Source organism: Pseudochaenichthys georgianus, chromosome 6 (assembly GCF_902827115.2).
Source record: "Pseudochaenichthys georgianus chromosome 6, fPseGeo1.2, whole genome shotgun sequence".
Classification (NCBI taxonomy): Eukaryota; Metazoa; Chordata; class Actinopteri; order Perciformes; family Channichthyidae; genus Pseudochaenichthys; species Pseudochaenichthys georgianus.
Genome location: NC_047508.1, coordinates 31,283,106 through 31,303,490, shown reverse-complemented (window position 1 = coordinate 31,303,490; position 20,385 = coordinate 31,283,106). Strand labels below are relative to the sequence as shown.

The window sequence follows — 20,385 nt, the reverse complement described above, 5'->3', positions numbered from 1 at the left end:
TACACCTGTCACTCAGTCAGTCAGTCGGTGTGTTTGTTTGTTGACAGCACTGTTGAACCTGAGAAAAAAAGGTGGTGGCGATAAATACAAATGCAGTGACACCAGCAACAGGTAGAGTCGCTTTTACATTCCTTAGCTACTGTAGGAGGAATACAACAACACGTTTGTTCATAGAGGAAGTACGGAAGTAGACGACTGCCTGTTCAAGAGCACTCATGTAACGTTATAGTTGAGCATATCTGTGAGCTCACAGAAAGCCTCCGGGATCATTGAATGGGCACTGGAGATTTTCTTTGAATCCGGGAAGTCGCATCTGCATTCAGAGACTAGTCATCATGCGCGGCCACAGGAGGCAGGTAGGTGATCCCATTCACATACACTAACATTATATCGATACATTATAGAGCTGTTCTGAATCCAGATTGTTCTTCAAGCTTCATGTTTAACATAGGCCTGATGTTTATCCAAACCTGCACTTGTCAGACTGAATACAACAGAGGCTCAACCCAGTGCTGTATGAATATATCATATGAATTAGCAGTGTATGTTCTTCCATTAGTATCATACTGCTCAGATTGTATTTCTATGTATGCCACACCTTCACTGTACGTGTAAGTGATTAGCATGGATAGGCATGAAGGTATGACAACATGACATGCTCTTTGTTCAATTATGTGATATTAACCCTCTACTCTGTCAGTACACTATAGTGAGTCAGGATCACCACAGTGGCATTCACTGACACATCTCTATGTCATAGTTAAACTGGATTCTTTTGAAATGTTGACTTCTGAAATGATCACACCTAATTATTTCGTAATAGAATCATTATGTGTCAATCATTAGAGCTGTAAGCATTAGTCGACCGAAAAATAATGGTCAAAACAAGACATTTAAAGACACATTTCCCTGTTGTGGGACTACTAAGGGATTATTTTATTTTATCACCTTGGATTTTGAGTCACTGGAGGGACATTTTTCACTTTTATCATACATGTTATAGACCTTCAAGAAAAAAAAGTTGCTATATAATAAAACACAATCCTCAGTTGTAGCCCTATCACTCATGCCTTATATAACATTTACAAGAAAAATTAGTTTTTATTCATGATGTGTGGAATGTCATATTTTTATCTCTTTGTATTATTTTTCAATTTGTTGTTATACAGCCCAGTATTGATCTACTGGAATTAATGGGTGTGGTGAAAGAGAATGGCAATGATCAGTCATCAATCCCTCCTGTGGTAAGAAATGATTGTGTCCACTTTTAAAACATACAAACTACTGTAGTACTGGCCACCTTAATTCACAGATTAAGATCGATCCCTATAATGTCAGAAAGTCTGACTTTCCATATTATTTTTGTCACACAGCAAACGCCTCTATCATACGATTACGTCCTGGTTGCCAAAACAAATGATCACCAGGACAGGAAGCAAATTGAATACATTGAGGAGCTGAAAAAAAAAAAATTAAAAGTGACCGTAAGTCTTTTGAAATAAACAAAAACGTTGAATGAAATGAAAGGTTACACAACTCTTTGATTTGTCTTGTCTTTATTCATCCCTGTTAGAAATTATAGATGAAGATCTCGTCTTCTATGGGATCCAAGCGCCTAAAGAAATGTTTGAGAGGTACAGATATCTGCTCAAAGTGTCTGATGCTTGTAACTGGAGCTCGGATCAGAACATTGTACCACTAAGCACCAGGTAAAACTATTTCTATTTTTAAACAATCACAGATGCTATTTGAAGTATCTGTGACGGTTTACCCGCTACATAACACAATATTCCTTTTCAAAATATGGTATTTGGACATGAATGAATGTGATATTCTAAATACCCTCCAAGCCCTGCTTCTCTTAACCATTACTAAGAATCAAAATGTGAAATACTTCATTGAATTAAATGAATTAAGATTTGTTGTTGCAAAATCAGCTTCATAAGTAATACTTATCTTTGTTTCAGGATAAGGATTGTCCACTTCATCTTGAATCACACCCTTATACGTTCAGGAGGTGAGAAAAGTATCTTGATTTCCAAACCTCTTAGAGTACCTGGCACCTAATCTTGTTGTTCATGTTGTTCTTGTCACCTGTTATTCTCCTCAGAGAGTTTGCGGAATCTTATGAAGATGAAGGTTTTTGAAGCAAAGTTCTGCTTGCACGAGGTAAAAAAAGAATCCATTCCATTTAAACCTTGTTGTTGTTCAGGATCTATGATTTATCACTATGGTTGCTGTGGAGGAAACTTCTGTGTAGCAATGCAGTGGGAGTCACCGACTCATGAAGGAGACACGGGATGAGCAGGAGCTTTGATGTCAAACACTGATGGTTTATTTGGAGTTACGGCCGGAGAGTTGACAAGACAGGTGGTGTGTCACGAGTTGACACAGCGGTTGCCAAACCAATTCTTAAGAACTCTTTCTGTAGCTCGAGGTTTTATCTAGTTCGGAGTGTAATAATCAACATTCTTCATCAGTGAGACTAAACAAATATGGACCCTGAATCTAACTAGAGCTCTCGTCCATAGAAAAGAATGCGCGCCAGGGAACCTTCGTCCCTGAACAGTAAATTACCTCATGGCGGCTTGTGCTCTGTCATAGACTGCAACAACAATGCGCCCAAGCTGCTCCTCCTTACAAGAGATAGCAGCAATACCCAAGGCCGTAGACATATGCCATGGGAAAGGAGACAGTGAGAGGAGAAAATTATGAACTGTGTCAAAGGTTGAATACCTAGGCAAATTATTCACTACAGTAACAGTCCTCTCTTTTTATCAATTTTGATAACCTAAAAAAACCTATTCTAATAATAATTTGTTCAATACTCTAATAAATATGGTTCTTCAGAAAGGGTGTAGGCATTCTACACAATGTTGCAAATATTCACATGAATAAAACATTTCAGATTGAAACAGTCAATCACAATCATAAAAATTATCTCGCATCAGTGTTTGGAGCATCTTTTCAAAAGCACAGTAATGAACATACATGAAATAATCACAGATACATAATAACATAAACATTTTAAAACAAATACATTTTATCATTTACACATTAGTTAATTTTATTTAGCAACCTACAAAATCAAGACTAGCTTATAGCTCAAAGATTTACTTCAAGGCAAACATTTAGTCAAGGCGTCAATAAATCAGGATCATGAGAGATCGAACTATGGTTTAAGAAATTCACACTGGTGAGCTAACCAATCTATAATCTGCAAAATTGCAGTGTCAACAATTTAGGATTATATTTACGTTAGCTTCATTAAATATTAAATCAAAAGACTATGGCATAATAATAGAATTACATTACTTGAACTATCAATCATTATGTCATTTCAAAATCTGAAGGGAAATCGTAAACAATTCTCAAAATGTTTAACAATCTGAAAAGGAAAAGTTAGGCAAATATTCAAAGACTTTTGTAAAAACCTGGAAAGGAAGGATTAAACATTCCTAAAACTTTAATTCATACATTTGTAAATGCTACAACTGATCTGTACCAAATTAACTCCATTAATTATTCTTATTAGCCATACTTACCTGAAAATCTACTTATGGTTCTTCTGTGTTTATCTAATGTTGAATATAGAATATCAATTTCTTTAAATTATACTTCTCTAATTAGAGGATCAAATATGCTATATAATTGTTATATGACTTATTATACATATTTGTTTTGGGCCAACACTGAAATTAATCCAGTACTTGAAACATAATTTTCGGTCTGTCTGTGCATGGGTAATACATTGAAGAGTAATGTTGTTAAGCCTGATTGCTGGACAATTAAGGATATTAATATATATATATATATATATAATATATATATATATATATATGTATCTATTATAATATTAGAAATATCTTATTATTCAATACCTTATAATCTGAGAATATATTAGAAAATTATTTATTTATTTTGTTGAGTGCGGAAGTGTAATCTGATCTGACAAAAATATATTAATCACCACTATTCAACACATGTCTGGTCATTGTAAATATAAAAACAATCATTAATTGTACATCTGTAAACATCCAAGGTATAAAATCAATTCAAAGTTCATCTTTGTACGAGAGCTGGAAGAACATGTCCGTCAGCCTTTCTGACTCGTTCTCCTCCTCTCTTTATGACACAGAATGTCTGGTGTGTAAAGGCATCCTGATACTGTAGATTAGCACTGAGGTGCTGATTGGCTCAAACTCTTCTTCATCAGAGCGCCATATTTCAACCCCCCCCAATTGCTCTGTTTTTGTGTGGCTCATTCAGTGAGCACTGTATGATCCCCCAGTGAAATGGAGGCTCATCTGCCTGTATTCCTTCTGCTATCTGCTTGAGAGCAGTGCAACTGCGTATTCCAAGTGGCGCATCCAGGTGTCCTCCCCCGTGATGGGAGAGGTTAGGAAGACATCAAACTCCTCCAAGAAACAAAGAACCTTGTATTATAGAAGCCTCTGAAGCCCTCGCTCGTCCTGCAGGGTTGTCTGCTTGAGCCCACCGAGCAGAAAGGTGAAGAGAAGAACCCCCTCTTATCAGAAAGGTGGAGAGAAGCATCCCATCTTATCAGAAAGGTGGAGAGAAGCATCCTCTCATCTCGAACGACCTCGTGCTTCCTTGCCCGTGGCTGGGGGTGCTCTCTGCAGCCGGAGAGTGTAACCCTCTCTCTCTGACCCTTGGCCTTGAGAGCTGTCCTAGTTATTGGGTTAACATTTGATAGGGATGTTTTCCTGAGTGCAGACAACTCAAAGTAATGGATTAGCACATTATCATTTAATTACAAAAATAGGATAGGCCCCTCAGAATTAGTCATTTAACATGCAAGAATCATATACTCATCAGTCCAAAGCAGAGAAATGTTATTTTAAGTTAAAGGTGAGCTAGTCCCTGTGGATATAACCCCTTCTCAATGATTCTAAATGTTATATTAATTCATCATTTAATAAAATATTAGTTTATCAGAAATATTTTTTTCTCTTCCATAAAACATAGGTTTGAGAAATAAATTACCCAATATAAAATCAATTACACAATATAATTGACTCTTCCCTCCCTTTTCTTACATATGTTACATATGAAATAATAATTTAGGAGTCTATTTAAGCATGGTATAGTTTATAATCTATTAATCGAGACGACTCAGTATCACCTGTGTGCAGTTTACAAAAACTATTGTGAGAAACATAGATTATGCAGGAAATGTATACATTTGTTGAAAAACAAAGCATAATGATTTAGGAGGAAAAGCTTCAACCCCTTTAACATCTGAGTTATTACTGAAGGTATAGCATAAATAATATTGGGTGTCTGAGGGTGTCATTACTGAGAAATGTCAAACAAAATCAAAACCTTACATTTGAAAACAGGTTTGCATTCCTCCACTTAAGGTGACGTTATCATTGGAAACAATAAAAGCTAATTGTTTTGATGTAGAATCTATAAATTGAATCGTTAGAGCAGAACAGAATGGTTGTATTGTAGCCTGAGTTTCGTGCAGCCTCTAGTTTCACCAGGTGGAAACATTGTCTATATAATGTGAATACATGTAGAACTAGACATTAAGAGGCCCCTGACATTAGGCCTATTTGAAAATAGTAGGGGTTTTTAACAGCTTGCCAACTTACAGGCATCCTCTGCATAGCAGTATGAATAGCCTTAAAAAAACAACCCACTCTGTGGTAACGAGAGTCAACCAAATGCCCTAAGTGAAGCCGTTAGTCTCATCTGACTGACCCAAGGGTTGGTGCTGGAGTGACAGGGAGGCTTCCAGGTGTTCAAAGCAGATGTCAAGCTTTCAGTTCATGGCTTGGTGGGGGGGAGCAGACCCACGTGAGACAGTATCAATGGCTGTAAGGTTCAGTTTGAGGAGTGTCATTCTCTCTGGGAGCAGGAAATGGTGTCCATTCTCGGATCAGACCATTAATGTCATGTAGAGCCGCCATAGCATCTCTGTGACTGCACACAGCCGGACTTTTAGCAGGGCAGAACTGGGTGACTTTTAGTGAAGCCGTCCAAGGCCATAGACAAAATGGAACCACGTACCAACAAAAGGGACACAAGGTCATCAATGTCTCTCTTTACCTTCGGCCTAATTGTAAAACCAATTAGTGGAAAAAATGTGGAACACTAATCCATCATCATGTGAAATTTAGAGTTAATTTAAATAATTACTTATGGGTTGAAATCAAATTAACATTAACATTAGAACTAAATTGGACGTGCACGGATCAGAATCTAAGCAATACACCATTTTCCCAGCAGGATAACAAGATTAGGTACATTACAGGAGTGTTAAAACACCCAAACATGCACACGTATCTTATTCTAGTAGAGATTAGAGGACAAGGTCTAATGTTGTGAGCAAAATTATCAAGTCAAAGTTATTTTATTTATTCTATGTTATGTACCACATTTAATTTAATAATTAATCTTGAATTACTAATAACTTTAAAGAAGGCAACAATTTACAATTTGGATAAGGTGAATACTTATCCAAAGTGTGTGTGTGTGTGTGTGTGTGTGTGTGTGTGTGTGTGTGTGTGTGTGTGTGTGTGTGTGTGTGTGTGTGTGTGTGTGTGTGTGTGTGTGTGTGTGTGTGTGTGTGTGTGTGTGTGTGTGTGTGTGTGTGTGTGTGTGTGTGTGTGTGTGTGTGTGTGTGTGTGTGTGTGTGTGTGTGTGTGTGTGTGTGTGTGTGTGTGTGTGTGTGTGTGTGTGTGTGTGTGTGTGTGTGTGTTGAGAACCAATATGTTGTTTAGACTAAACTCGAAGGAAGCTAGACTGGAACATTTTAAATAAATCCAAACACTTGCACATTAATTAAATACATTTGACATTTAGCACGAGCTGGGTTCAATACTTTTCTTTATGGTATTTACAATTGGGCTCGAGTAGAACCCCTGGATTTGGCTTGCAACACAAAAGTGATACTGATCTCTGTAGGACTTGGAAGTGTCATGATTCAAAGTGTGGGCCTGTGAAAGAGAGGCCCTTGGAAAACAACATCTATTTTTTAACTGTAATTACTTATTTTAAAGAGATTGCAACATTATACTTTTTAAAGAATTGCTCAATTAATTTAACACATTTATTATGCACACAATAAAAACTTCAACAAATATATTGATCCTGGCTTAACCAGCGACCTTTACTCTGTTGTTCATAAGCTCGGTTTCAGAAAACTTGTCAGTAGTTTAACAACTATTTTAATTGTAGTAATGTCTATGGAGACCAATTGGTTGATACGAGAAATAATATGAAGCAGTTTAATAAAGAATGTTAAACTATTTTTAAAACTGTAATTGAACTTCAACTTATATTAATTATCTGATTCCAGTGGCCAGTTGGAATAGACAATCAACAAAGTTTCCATTTTGCAGCAACAGCGCAAAACGTTTCAATAATAATTAGTATTATGTCTGAGTCTAGTTCTGTCTTATCTGCTTTGTTTCAGAATGTGTTCAATACATTACGTTTTTATTCATTATTACCATACAATACATAGATTTAAGAATAAATTAAACAAATAATACAACATTGACCTAAAAAAAACAGACAGATTTTCCAACCCTGATCTCCTCAGGCAGGTCTTTACGACCAGCAGTGATGCCTCTGAGGGTCTCGGGCGGCAGGACGGGGCGTTTATACAAGGTCACAAACATATCTTAACATACCAGCAATACCATTTAAGAATGGATTCTTAAAGCAATATAATCTTCTTTTCTTCTTACACCTACAGCGCACACCCTGAACAGTGTGCTTCTTGTTTACATTTTCCTCTGCACACTCAGATGCAGGACATAAAAACACTCTTTTGCTATTTATTTTCATTTTGCAGCACATTTATACTACCAGAATTTTGCTTTACATCTTTATATTATTTATTTGTCTCAAGTCATTTACTTTTGGTGAGTTAACTAAAGTTTAGTTAATTTTACCCTGTCTATGGACTGATTCATTATTAGTTGTTACAAAGCATACACAAGACGACGGGAAGACAAACCAATATAGACCCCCCATACAAACAATTTAGACAAACAAACATGAACTCGCAATAAACACCAGCGTGACGGCAAAGTTCATCCAGCTCAATTTAGTCCGAATTAAGAGGTTTCAGAGGGGGTAGGGAATTATCTCTAGTGGGGCGCCTTGACTCGCGCGTCCACCCTTGTATACAAGTGCTAAGATTGTGCCTGAAGACCGTCCAAAAGCGATACCTAGCTTATCCTCTTGCGACAACCACTACTCCATCAGTGGCGCTATGATCCCCCGACCAGGAGAACATAGACTTTTTTTCCGCTACCCTTTCTCTCCAACAACAGCACAGTTAACTGTAGTCCTACTCGACCAGCCTATACACTTGCTATCGAGTTCATCACAACGATGAAACACAGTTTTGTTCTACACTTGCTTGCCACTGCCCACCCGTGATCAATTAGCCTATAATTTTATGTATGCACCCCGGACCGGCACCAGTTCCTCCAGCAACGTAGAGAACTGTGGCGCATCAGGTGATGCACGCACCTCGCGCTGCCCCGTCTTACCAGCACGTAGAAGACGGTCACAAACAACGAGTGCTTTTAGACCATCTTGTTTTTAATAGAGACGGCGGTGGTGTGAGTTAAAGCTATAGACAAAAAGCTGTGACTTTCTCCCTCTCAGCTGTACAGCTCCAGCCACCCAAACACAGGGAGGTGTTTACACACACACCCGCGGCTGCTGCTGGAGCCGTGTTCACAGAGGCGATAGGAGTAATATCTCCGGCTGCTTATTTTTAACTGCTGTGTTGGCCGCTGAAACCGATTTGTTCAATACAAATCTTTACATTGCTTTCCTACAGAAGTTCCACTTTACTGATGCCTTTCTTTAAGGTTTCTCTAAACATGAGCTGTGCATGCTTGTATGGCACATACGTCCCGAGCAGCATACACAGAGGACATCAGCCAGGACTGAGTCCCCAGACACTGATCCCCTGGGTTTTTATCCCCAAATGTTCATTAACCAAAAACGAAACACAGCCGCTCAGCTTCATTTTAGGAGACCGTCAATCACAGATTCTGGTAAGGCAATGTCCAAATGTAGATTTGAAATTACACTTACCAGTTCTGAAGATGTGTTGGTATCCTGCCGACAACGCCAATTTGTGGAGGAAACTTCTGTGTAGCAATGCAGTGGGAGTCACCGACTCATGAAGGAGACACGGGATGAGCAGGAGCTTTGATGTCAAACACTGGTGGTTTATTTGGAGTTACGGCCGGAGAGTTGACAAGACAGGTGGTGTGTCACGAGTTGACACAGCGGTTGCCAAACCAATTCTGAAGAACTCTTTCTGTAGCTCGAGGTTTTATCTAGTTCGGAGTGTAATAATCAACATTCTTCATCAGTGAGATTAAACAATTATGGACCCTGAATCTAACTAGAGCTCTCGTCCATATTAAAGAATGTGCGCCGGGAACCTTCGTCCCTGAACAGTAAATTACCTCATGGCGGCTTGTGCTCTGTCATAGACTGGCAACAACAATGCGCCCAAGCTGCTCCTCCTTAAGAGAGATAGCAGCAATACCCAAGGCCGTAGACATATGCCATGGGAAAGGAGACAGTGAGAGGAGAACATTATGAACTGTATCAAAGGTTCAATACCTAGGCAAATTATTCCCTAACATTTGCAATATTGTCACCATAACTGGCTTGATGAATGAATTATTACGAAGTCTTGGACAAGAGCTGCAGATAAAACCGATTGTATGAATAAAGAAGTTGAATAAATCTTTTTCTTAAGGTCAGTTGTGAATAAAATGATTAAACCCAGTATCTTTTCTCCGTCATCCACACACGATTAACATCTTTTATTTAGCTCCTCATTCTTAAGATAGTGAAACTATTATCTTCTGATAAATCTTTCCTCTTCATGTGGCCACTAAAGTGTTATGCTTATATTAAAAAGCATCAGTAATTATGACATGAAACTTGGCAGTGTCCTTCCAAAACAATACCATGCTGCCAAACAACAATTTTTCACAGAGAAGCTAAGGGAGTCATATTATTGCAGTGAGTCATTCAATGCTGGGGCTATGTGGGAAAATGTGTGAACATACATTGACACATTTGCACATGTAAGCATGTACAAATGTGTCCTTGTGTGCTTTACAACACCGTGGGAGGAGAAGGAGTTTCTACCAAATGTAATATTGAGGATATTAAATGTAAATATATTTTGCCTTATGATATAATATAATAACAAAATATAATGCCCATACATAATATGTAGCAGCATTAATTGTGGATTTGTTTTCATTGTAAGCTCAAGTTTTACTATATGTTGTGTTTTTAAACATGTACAAAGCTCTTCCTTATGTTGGAGATTTATTTTGATTTTTCTTGTTGCTCTTGCTTTCAGAAAAAGAAGCAGAGAGAGCTGAAAGAGAACTGGGCTCGATGGACAGCCTGTCTCCAAGGGCAACCCATCACTGCTGTCAGGTTTGGACTGCAACACAACAGCCTGTTCATAATCCTGTTTTTCTTTTCCTTTTTTCTTCAGTTGTGGTTATTCAATTTCACCTCAATGTGAAGTGGGTTCAGCTTTTAGAAAGACAACAGCATGCATGTCGACCCCCACGCATGATGCAGGAATTGTTTGGAAGCATTGTTCGAAAATCATGCTCAGTAATTACTGCTGTTGCCTTTAGTTTCAGTTGTTTACTTAGTCCAAACACAATGCAAACATACATCAAGTCTCCAATTTCATGTAGAAATGTAATTGGATATGTGTAAGCTGTATGTAAATATGTAAGCTGTGATATTACCGCACTCAGCTTTCAGAAACCATAGAGACAAGATGTGCTGAACATCATCACTCGACCTTTAGGCAAAATCATACAAGTACTTGTTGTCGTCGAACATTAATCTTCCTCTTTTAAAAACCAGGAGGCTGGAGTAGAATGAAAAGAGAATTCATGTTGTAAAGTGTAACATTATATTATCATTGATAAAATATAACATTATAAACTGTACATACACGAGAAAATGTACATTTCTTAAAAAATGGCAACATTGTGGGGAGGTACACACAACTACTCCCATATATTCTTCTTCTGCCTGGTTTTGCCGACTAAATGAAACTATGGATACCATCTTTCAGTGCACGATCCTTTTTGGACTCAAACAATTATGACCTGGCAGAACAGCGCAGCCACTCTCTCATCAAATCGATTAGTGTCTCACTAACATTTAAAGAGCAGCAGCACTTAAACAGATAACAAAAACTGGCTAAAACCAGAGGAGACAAACTACGCCAACAGAAGGACACGTTTCATGCAGCTTTAAAAATGAAGGTCTAGCTGAACTAATGTTAGATAGAAGAGGATACAGAAAACAAATAGTATACAAAAACCTGTATAATATAACATGCAGAGTTATACAGTAGCTATTATACAAAATGTTGACACCCTTGTTCTTCTTTTATGAGATATGTATACTTTAAGGGAGCACAATTCAACAAATAAAGACTATGTGTTTTTTGTTTACAGTTTCATAAACTTTCTGTATAATTTGTTAATATTGATTTAGTACCACATTGTGTTTTTAAATGTATGTCTTAAACGGTAAGAAATGTAAAGAAACAAAAATGCAGCTACAGTTTATTTTTTTGCTATTTAAATCTCCCAGGCTCCTCCAACTATACAATTCAATAAACAGTGCAATAGATAAAATGGTGCAAGTGAAATACAGGAATCAGAAAAAATATGCACGTTCAAAAAAGAATGTAAAATACATATGTAATTATGATTATCCTGTGATGGACATATTATACACATTATGTATGATAGTAACATTCTTTGTCATTTTCTCCGTGTGTGTGTTCTCATGTCAGGAACTACTTTGGGGAGAAGGTGGCCTTGTACTACCTGTGGCTGGGCTGGTACACTTTTCTGTTGATCCCGCCTGCTCTCATCGGGGTCATCGTCTTCCTTTATGGCCTTGCCTTCTTTAACAGCTCACCCCTCATGTAAGTGTCACAGCAGACCATTTCAGATGTAACAAATGAAGATAAGATAAGATAGAGCTGTATTGTCTACCTTAGGAGAAATTTGTCTTGGACATCGAGATAATAAACATAAAACATTCAGGTCAATCAGTCATATATACAGAACAGAGATCACATATCACATGGCAAAGAAACAAACAAGAAGCATACAGGTACAGCACTTTCCCTATTGCACATATCGCTATTGCACATACATAATCAAATATTGCACTTTCCCTACTGCATTCATACACAAATCAATATTGCACTTTCCCTATTGCACCTATGCATAGTGTCCGTCAAATTGCACATATCCCTATTGTGTCCATACCTATTTACACATAATGCACTTTCCCTATTTAACCTTCTCGATTGCACATACTACACTGTAAACATTTCACCTCCCAACAACTCCTAACATAGCATAATCACAATTGTTTTTGACTGTTCAGCAGCTTGATTGACAGTGGAACAAAGGAAAACTTATACCTGTTCAATTTATAAATGAATTGCTTGCTGTGTTGCAGAAAGGAGGTTTGTGAGGCTGACACAGTCATGTGTCCACTTTGTGACAAGAGATGCAAAGTGTGGCAGCTCTCCGAGACCTGCACATACGCCAAGGTACATCAGTGCTTTTCATTAGACGGATGAGTGTTGTATTTGTCTGTTTGTGCTCACTGCTGGTCTGTCTGCCTACAGGTGAGCCTGCTGTTTGATAATAATGGCACAGTGCTCTTTGCAATGTTCATGGCAGTGTGGGGTGAGTTATTCAGTATGAAATAGTTATTCTTGTGATGAGGGAAATTGTCACATGTTTTTTGATGATGAGATCCCTGTTAAAGATAGATTAGAGTGAAGACAGTATTAGACAGACACATAAAACAGAACTGTTCTCCCATTCTGTCATTTATCAACATGTTTGGCATTACTGTATTACATGTACAAATTGGTCTGTTTTATATTTGGTATATCTAACTGTCTGAAAGCTTTAAGTTCACTGAGATATGCACTGCCAACAAGATGCCCCAGAGAAAACCTACTGGCCCTGGCTTCTCACGTCTTAATCAGCCCAGGCCATCTGGCCGTGGGGATGGTCAGGCAAAAGCTCTTTCACTGAGTTTTTCAGTTCTTATGCTTTTAGTATCTCTGTGTTTTAGTCATACAGTCTATGGTTTTAGTGGAGTTTTAAAAATATGCTGTCTGTTATCAGACCTCTTCTAAAATGCATAATATGTAATAGAAAATAAGAATCCAGGCAAAGTGACAGTGACATTATGGATTTGAAGTGAAGTTTATTAGAAGGGTATGATTAACTAGAAAAAACACTAAAGTGACTGCATGAGTGCATTTTATGAGAGGACTTGTGTAAGGTAGGGGTAAGATAAAATCAGAGTAGTGCATAAATGGGCAGAGAGAAATACATTAGAATTTTGAATCATGGTCTAAAATAGGGCTGGAGCTCAGATGGTGCAATTTCCCGCCAAGTATTTCAGACCGCAAAAATCTGGATTGGTCTCAAATTGGCTTCCTGCTTTCTTGTTTTTTGAATAAGGCCTGTGTAAAATGCTATAACCAAAAGCAAATATGTAATGTTAAGCCTTGAATGAAGGCATGTAGAAACTTTCATGCATTCATAAAACGGTGAATGCAAAGCTGTTACCAAATATCCCAAAAGTTGGAACAGGCATAACCCAGATCTATGTTTACAACAACTCTCCCTGTGCATTTCTCATGATGTAGTTCCTGTTGGCTTCATGATCTCATAATAATCCTTGATCTTTACAGCAACATTGTTTTTGGAGTTCTGGAAGAGACATCGAGCTTCCTATGTGTGTGAATGGAAAGTGTCGGATTGGTGTGAGGAGGAGGTATGATCAGTTCACATATTACATCCCATTTCAGTAATACCTGTTCAGTGCTCATTGGAGTTATAACTGTGTATATTCTTTTATTATATTTAACTGTAGGAGGAACTGATTCTGGAAATTGTGAACAATGCCAACTGTGAACCAAAAGAATATAAGCACTCCTACCTGCGCAGCACTCTGGTTCTGATCTGTGTCACAGTAATGGTGGGTGACTTGTCATTTTTACATTTGTTACATATGTTCTTCAAATGCTTCATCATCTTTGGATCTCAGGTTAAAATAGGATTCAGGAAGGAGTAGGTTCAGTTTTTGGTATTTAAGTGGGAATTCTTAATTATTCAGTCCTGGTTCATTTAGTAATTTCAATGAAAAGAATGGGATACTGCACTCAGGAGTGTCTGCGATGATATATGTGCATCAGAATTGTGTGCAAGGTTTGCAATACACTATTTTTTCCAGAGAATGTCGCCACGGACACTGAATTTGTAATAATGCAAATATATCAATATTGCAATATTTTCAGTGGGCCATAGGCTCAATCCCCATTGTGTCACCTCTTTTGGGGAAACATAGTGGCATATCAGACATGCATTTAAATTAAAAATATTTCGACTTTAAAAGTAGTTGAGGGTACTTGTTTGGAAGCCCTCCAAAATATAGTGAAACAAATGAGTGTTTTTTGTGTTCCCTCAGATATTGGTGATCATTGGCCTGACACATGCCTTGGTGGTGTTCAGGGTGATCGCAGCGGTGCTCCTGGCTGAAGGATCATGGGAGTTCCTGAGCACCCACTCCAACAGCGGAGCAATGATGCTGGGGGCCGTCCTGCATTACCTCATCATCACCGTCATGACACGGGTGCGCAGGTCTCTAACTGTGTCTCTGTTTGACTTTTACTTATATTCTATGTGGCTCTGACAATATTTGTATATTTGCAGATCAACAGGATTGTTGCCATGAAGCTCTGTGAAATAGGTATGTTAACTGTACCGAATAAATGTTCCTTTTTTATATACTACATTTGAAAGAGACGCTGATACACTAATATGACAAAGTTGAATGTTTGCTTTAAAAGCTTTTTATTTTTATAAAATGATTTGATAATATAATGTGTTTCAGTAATTGAAAATGTAAATGAGCAGTTATTTTAATGCAGGTGTCAGTGTATTGGACAGTGAGAACTGGCAAACACATTTAGGATGGCTGATGCTGCCAAGCATGTGATCGGACAGGAAGCAGGAGAGACACACAGATAACAGACTGATAAGTAGTAATGCCTTGAACAATACACCTTTGCAACATAGATCATGTAGCCCACATCCAATGTCCACACATAGACCTTTCTGCATGTTTTTTCAGGGTTTAAGGCTGAGACTCTGGAAGGGCTTTGATGTTATTTATTTTTTACCCCGTTCTGCATACTTTCTCCCAATTTCTTTTTTTCTTTATTCGCAAAACTCATTATATAGACAACTTTACATTTCCAGAAAGCACAGTGTCACCTGAAGGCATTATACATCAGCATACATCAGCTCTATATTGGACATTGGAACTGGGCCACCATGTACACTAATCAGGGCAAATAAACGGGAGTTTTAAAAACGTGTGATAGATCAGGTGATATTCAGAAATCGGAAACTCACTGAGAATAATTGAACTGAGGTGGAAGAGGAAGATCATCATGAATGAACTTTTACGAGGGTCTTTGAGTGTCACGTAGAGCCCCCAAAGAGTCTTTTTCGAAAACTAAAGGTTACCAAGATAAACCAAATTGGCTAAAACATCTCACGTTTGCTTTTGTAGGGAGCCAGTCGTGTTATTTTGTTTAAAAATATCTGAAGATCTGAACACTACAAATTAAATTGTAATATTGCTGTATGTGCATCAACATAACATTATTTTGAATAATAAAATGTATATTAAGGCAAACTATATAATAGATGCAAAATGATATTCTCGTTTGTGAGATTGTGCCATCCATTGGACATCTTTTGAACTGCATGGACACTGACATGAGTTTGTTTGTATTTTTTAGAGGAAACAAGATCATTTGCAGCCACAGAGAAGAGTTTCACCGTCAAGATGTTCACCTTCCAGTTCTTCACCTATTTCTCCTCCCTGTTCTACGTGGCTTTTTTTCTCGGCAGGTAAGAACTAGTGAATTGAATTAGGCCTGTACAATAATTCAGTATTCACATTTTGGAACTTTTGATGTTACCCTTAAGGACCCCTGAATATTGTCCTTTTGAAAGAAACTCATATCTATATATATTTATAATAATAATGTGTTTTTGTTACACACACAAAAGGATAAATGGCCATCCTGGTAGTTATGTGCGAATTTCAGGAAAATGGAGGCTCGAGGAGGTTAGTAACACAACTCTTTATCCCATTCAGAAAAACATGATTTTTAAGTAATAGTTGATATTTAACATTTGAATGTTGTTAATTATTGTTGTCCTATCACTTCTTCTCTCCTGTGCAGTGTCATCCCAGTGGATGTCTAACAGATCTGTTTATCCAAATGGCTATTATAATGGTCCTTAAACAAACCATTAGCAATGTCTTTGAGTTCACTGGCCCGTAAGTATAAATCTGATTTTAGGCAAGGCAAGGCAAGTTTATTTATATAGCACCTTTCAACACAAGGCAATTCAAGGTGCTTTACAAAAATGAAAGACATTCAGACAAAGGCATTTAAAAACAGTCATTAAAAAGAAAAGATAATAAAAGAAAAAATACATGAATAAAAAGTACATGAATAAAAAGTTACAGTGCAGTTTAAGATATGAATAGTTCACACAGAAGTTACACTTTACTGATGAACACAAAAGATAAGTCTTCAGCCTGAATTTAAAAGTAGTAAGAGTTGCAGCGGACCTGCAGGTTTCTGGGAGTTTGTTCCAGATTGTAGATGATTTACTGTATAAAACTGAATTATTCACCCTTCTCAACTAGCTTTGTCTCTGTTCAGCTGGTTCTGCAGGTGGTTTAAGAAGAGGAGAACCAAGAAGCTGCAGAGGAAATGTGCCCACTGCTACCTGAAAGATGATTCAGAGTTCAACCATGGAGCGGAGCTGTGTGAAAACTGCAAGCTTAGAGACTGGCTCAGCAACTACCGCCTCAACGACGTGGACTCCTTCAGCCTGTTCCATGAGTTCCTGGAGATGGGTATGTACTGTAGTATGCATACAATTTTAACAACAAAAACAGGACCCATTGGACAAATGCTAGACTGGATTTCGTTGATGATATTCTTCTCTGCCTTTCCTTAGTGATCCAGTTCAGCTTTACCACCATATTTGTGGCAGCGTTTCCTCTCGCCCCTCTGCTCGCCCTCATTAACAACATCATTGAGATCCGCCTGGACGCCATTAAAATGGTCACTCTGGAGCGCAGGCTGGTCCCCAAGAAAACCAACGATATTGGTGAGCACCACTTTCAAACTGGAAGTGTAAATGTTGTTGGCGTGTTAGGTGTTGTGTAGGTTGTAAACATTGTTTCAACTTTAGATGTGTTAGAAAGATCATTTTAAAATGCTTTCTGTTCAGTGTCTGTGCCTCTTAAGCTCCACATTGCTTATCGGGGTGTCCCATTTCACACTTGTCTTATTATTTTACTTGTTTGTGAATAAAATGAATTCAATCGAAATAAATAGATTACATTTTCATCACATCAACTTGTTCTTCCCTCAGGTGTGTGGATAGATGTGTTGGAGGCTATTGGTGTCTTAGCGGTCATTGCTAACGGGCTAGTCATCGGCGTGTCATCAGATTTCATCCCTCGATTGGTTTATCGTTACCGCTACGGCCCATGTGCTAACGGCACAGAATCAGATATTGAGTAAGAGTACTTCTAGAACAATTTTTATTGTGTCAACTCATGCGACACACTTTAAATATATTCTCTCTATATTCGTTTTTTTCCAGCTGCATGTCCGGATACATCAACAACACTCTCTCCGTTGCACATTTAGATGATCTAAACTTACGCAATGAGTTTTCGGCCAGTCAGATGATCACTACTAGTGGCCTGAATGTAACTTCTTGCAGGTTTGTTATTCTTATATCTTTTTTATTCTTATATAAAATCGGAACAGGCCGAAAATCTTTTCTTTGGATATAAAAGCCTGCTTTTCTTGTCTACTTCTCTCAAACAGGTATAAAGACTACAGGAGCAATGAGGACTACAATCTAACCCCACAGTTTTGGTTAATTTTAGCTGTGCGTTTCGCTTTTGTCATCCTGTTTGAGGTGAGATTTAACCATAACCAAAAACCCTAACCTCATCTTCCTACTTTGATTTCTTTGAGCAGTTTTTCTGTACAGTAGAAGCAACCATCCCAGCACACTGGATGTATTTTGATTGACAGTATCGATCTAGGCCAGGGCTGCCCAAACTGGTCCCCTGGAGAGGCAGAGACAGTGGCACACAGACAAAAAGGGAACTTGGCATTCTTGTACCATTTTGCATCATAATGATACAAAACAATACAAAAGGTGGTTGCTTTTGGCTCGTGGCCCATTATAAAGTCTCAGCTTTTACACTCGAAAGAAAAACATCTTTAGGCAACCATTATCTAGGCAATAACTAAATCCAGGTGTGTTATCTATAATGAAAGCACATATTCATTGAGCGGAAAGATGATAACATTCCTAAAAACGTACTCTCTGTTTTCAGCACGTTGTCGTCATATGCAAGTTCATTGCAGCATGGTTTGTGCCGAGTGCTCCCCTGCAGGTGAAGAATGATCGGCTCTTTGATAAACTCAACAGACTGAAAGAGGAACTCAGGTGAGTCTTAAGCAATGTGAAGTTACACTGTAAAAAGAGATATAAAGAATATTACATGAGCCTTTTAGGATTTTGTTTAAATATTCTCAACCTTTTTCTGTGGTGCCCTACCTACGCATTCACCAATCATAAACGTGATCCCTATTTGAGATAATACTGATCTTATTACGTTGGTTGGGTTGGTCCATGATGTAATACATCATAACCAGTTTTAACACACAAAAGACACAAGTTGCTCCCGCTTCATTTGCAGTAATCGCAGGAGAAGACAAAGGCTTTTTTTATTTTTTATTTGCCTTTTGTGTATTGTGCATTAGCATCTCCACTCTACTTATTAAGCATTTTTTTCAACAGACATTCCAATTTATGGGAACCAGTGCATTAAAACATTTCTACCTGACACTTGAAACTTTTACCACCACATAAGCACTTGCATGTAACAGTGTTACGTCTTAAGAGTTTCTGAACTAAAAATAAATTTAGATAGATAGATATACTTACAGCCAGCATTACTCTACATTAATGCGTCATAAGAGGTATACATTACATTGACATAAATATTCCACTCAAATGTAATGGTTTATAATTTAACTGAACCCAAATATCCCAAATGATGACTTTAGTTATTTTGTAACTCTAATAATGTGTGCATTATATACTACTAGTATTGTTTGTAGCCTTTATTTAACCAGGTGAAGCCCCTTGAGATCAAAAGATCTCTTTTTCAAGGGTGACCTGCAATATATTAGACGTTTTTAAAGATTTGCTTTCCAGTGTTGTGACCACAATTATTTTTCTGCTGCAACTCACCAACCCTTGTTTTATTTCTCACAGTTCATTTCAAGCTCGACTTCGTTCAGACCATCCTTAAAGGTTACACATTTTCGATGAGGACATGAGCACAGTGTTGCCATTAACAGTTGCCACACAGTAGGCTATTTTTATTATATGTACAGCACTTTGGCTCGACCAAAAATCGTTTATAAATGTGCTATATAAATAAAACTTGATTTGATTTGATTAAAGTGTCCAGACTGTCACAGAATTGAGTCAACGCCAAAGGCATTATCATCTCTCTGAAGAGTTCAGAAGGAGGGCTCGCACTCTCTTTACATTTTTTGCAGCCAAATGTTAAGTGCTGCCTATCTGGATCCTCATCTCTGAAATGGACTTTGAAGACAGACTCATTTTTCTTGGATGAAACCAGTGGACAGTGTACAGTCTATGACGGTGACCAATTTTACTGATGATGAGATTGTTCTTATTGAATTGTATGAATGCACTGATAGCTTACTGTTGGATCTCTTTATTTGTGAGACGCATGTGAGTGTTTTTAGGAAAAGCCTAATGATAATTTATACTGCTACGGCACATACAGTACCGATTATGTGTTACATTGTTGCCTTATATTTTAAAGAAGTGATGTGATGATTGCCTTTACTGCAGACAAATAATGGTGGTGTCTTTTGTGAAGCAGACACAAGAATGTTTTTGCATTATAATATTTTATATTATTGAATAAAAGAGAAAACCTTTGGCCTCATATTCTGTAATGTCTATCTATTTTTCAGCAAGATTCAAGTGTAAATACAGTATTATTTCCGTGATAGTTACAATCATGACAGGGTTGTCTTTGTGTCACGCCAAGGTTTCTTTTAAGGGCGGATAGTAAGCCTTAGTTTCAATATCACACGATACAACCACATGT

The 20,385-nt window shown here is 37.8% G+C and overlaps 1 protein-coding gene across 2 annotated transcripts; it reads left to right on the top strand.

Moving 5' to 3' along the window:
- Positions 1–246: 246 nt before the first annotated feature.
- LOC117447784 (anoctamin-9) lies at positions 247–20,220 on the top strand. Of its 2 annotated transcripts, XM_034084673.1 has the most exons (24): positions 247–356; positions 1,170–1,244; positions 1,374–1,488; positions 1,574–1,709; positions 1,968–2,017; positions 2,111–2,169; positions 10,391–10,470; positions 11,864–11,998; positions 12,544–12,637; positions 12,716–12,776; positions 13,802–13,884; positions 13,984–14,088; positions 14,578–14,742; positions 14,823–14,859; positions 15,920–16,031; positions 16,194–16,251; positions 16,370–16,467; positions 16,859–17,055; positions 17,160–17,312; positions 17,580–17,727; positions 17,814–17,936; positions 18,044–18,137; positions 18,565–18,677; positions 19,512–20,220. In XM_034084673.1, exons 1-24 carry the CDS (start codon positions 336–338, stop codon positions 19,546–19,548), a joined length of 2,349 nt encoding a protein of 782 aa, XP_033940564.1. In that variant the 5' UTR covers positions 247–335; the 3' UTR covers positions 19,549–20,220. The 2 variants fall into 2 exon arrangements, with proteins under 2 accessions (XP_033940564.1, XP_071059638.1); XM_071203537.1 differs by lacking the exons at positions 247–356; positions 1,170–1,244; positions 1,374–1,488 and having other exon boundaries at positions 1,580–1,709.
- The last annotated feature ends 165 nt before the right edge of the window (positions 20,221–20,385 follow it).

Bases quoted from the DNA above. Each gene is read 5' to 3' on its own strand.
- LOC117447784 (XM_034084673.1), top strand. From the start codon at position 336: ATGCGCGGCCACAGGAGGCAG. The intron at 16,252-16,369 runs GTTAGTAACACA...TCTCCTGTGCAG, and splicing joins GAAAATGGAGGCTCGAGGAG to TGTCATCCCAGTGGATGTCT. The intron at 17,313-17,579 runs GTGAGCACCACT...TTCTTCCCTCAG, and splicing joins CAAGAAAACCAACGATATTG to GTGTGTGGATAGATGTGTTG.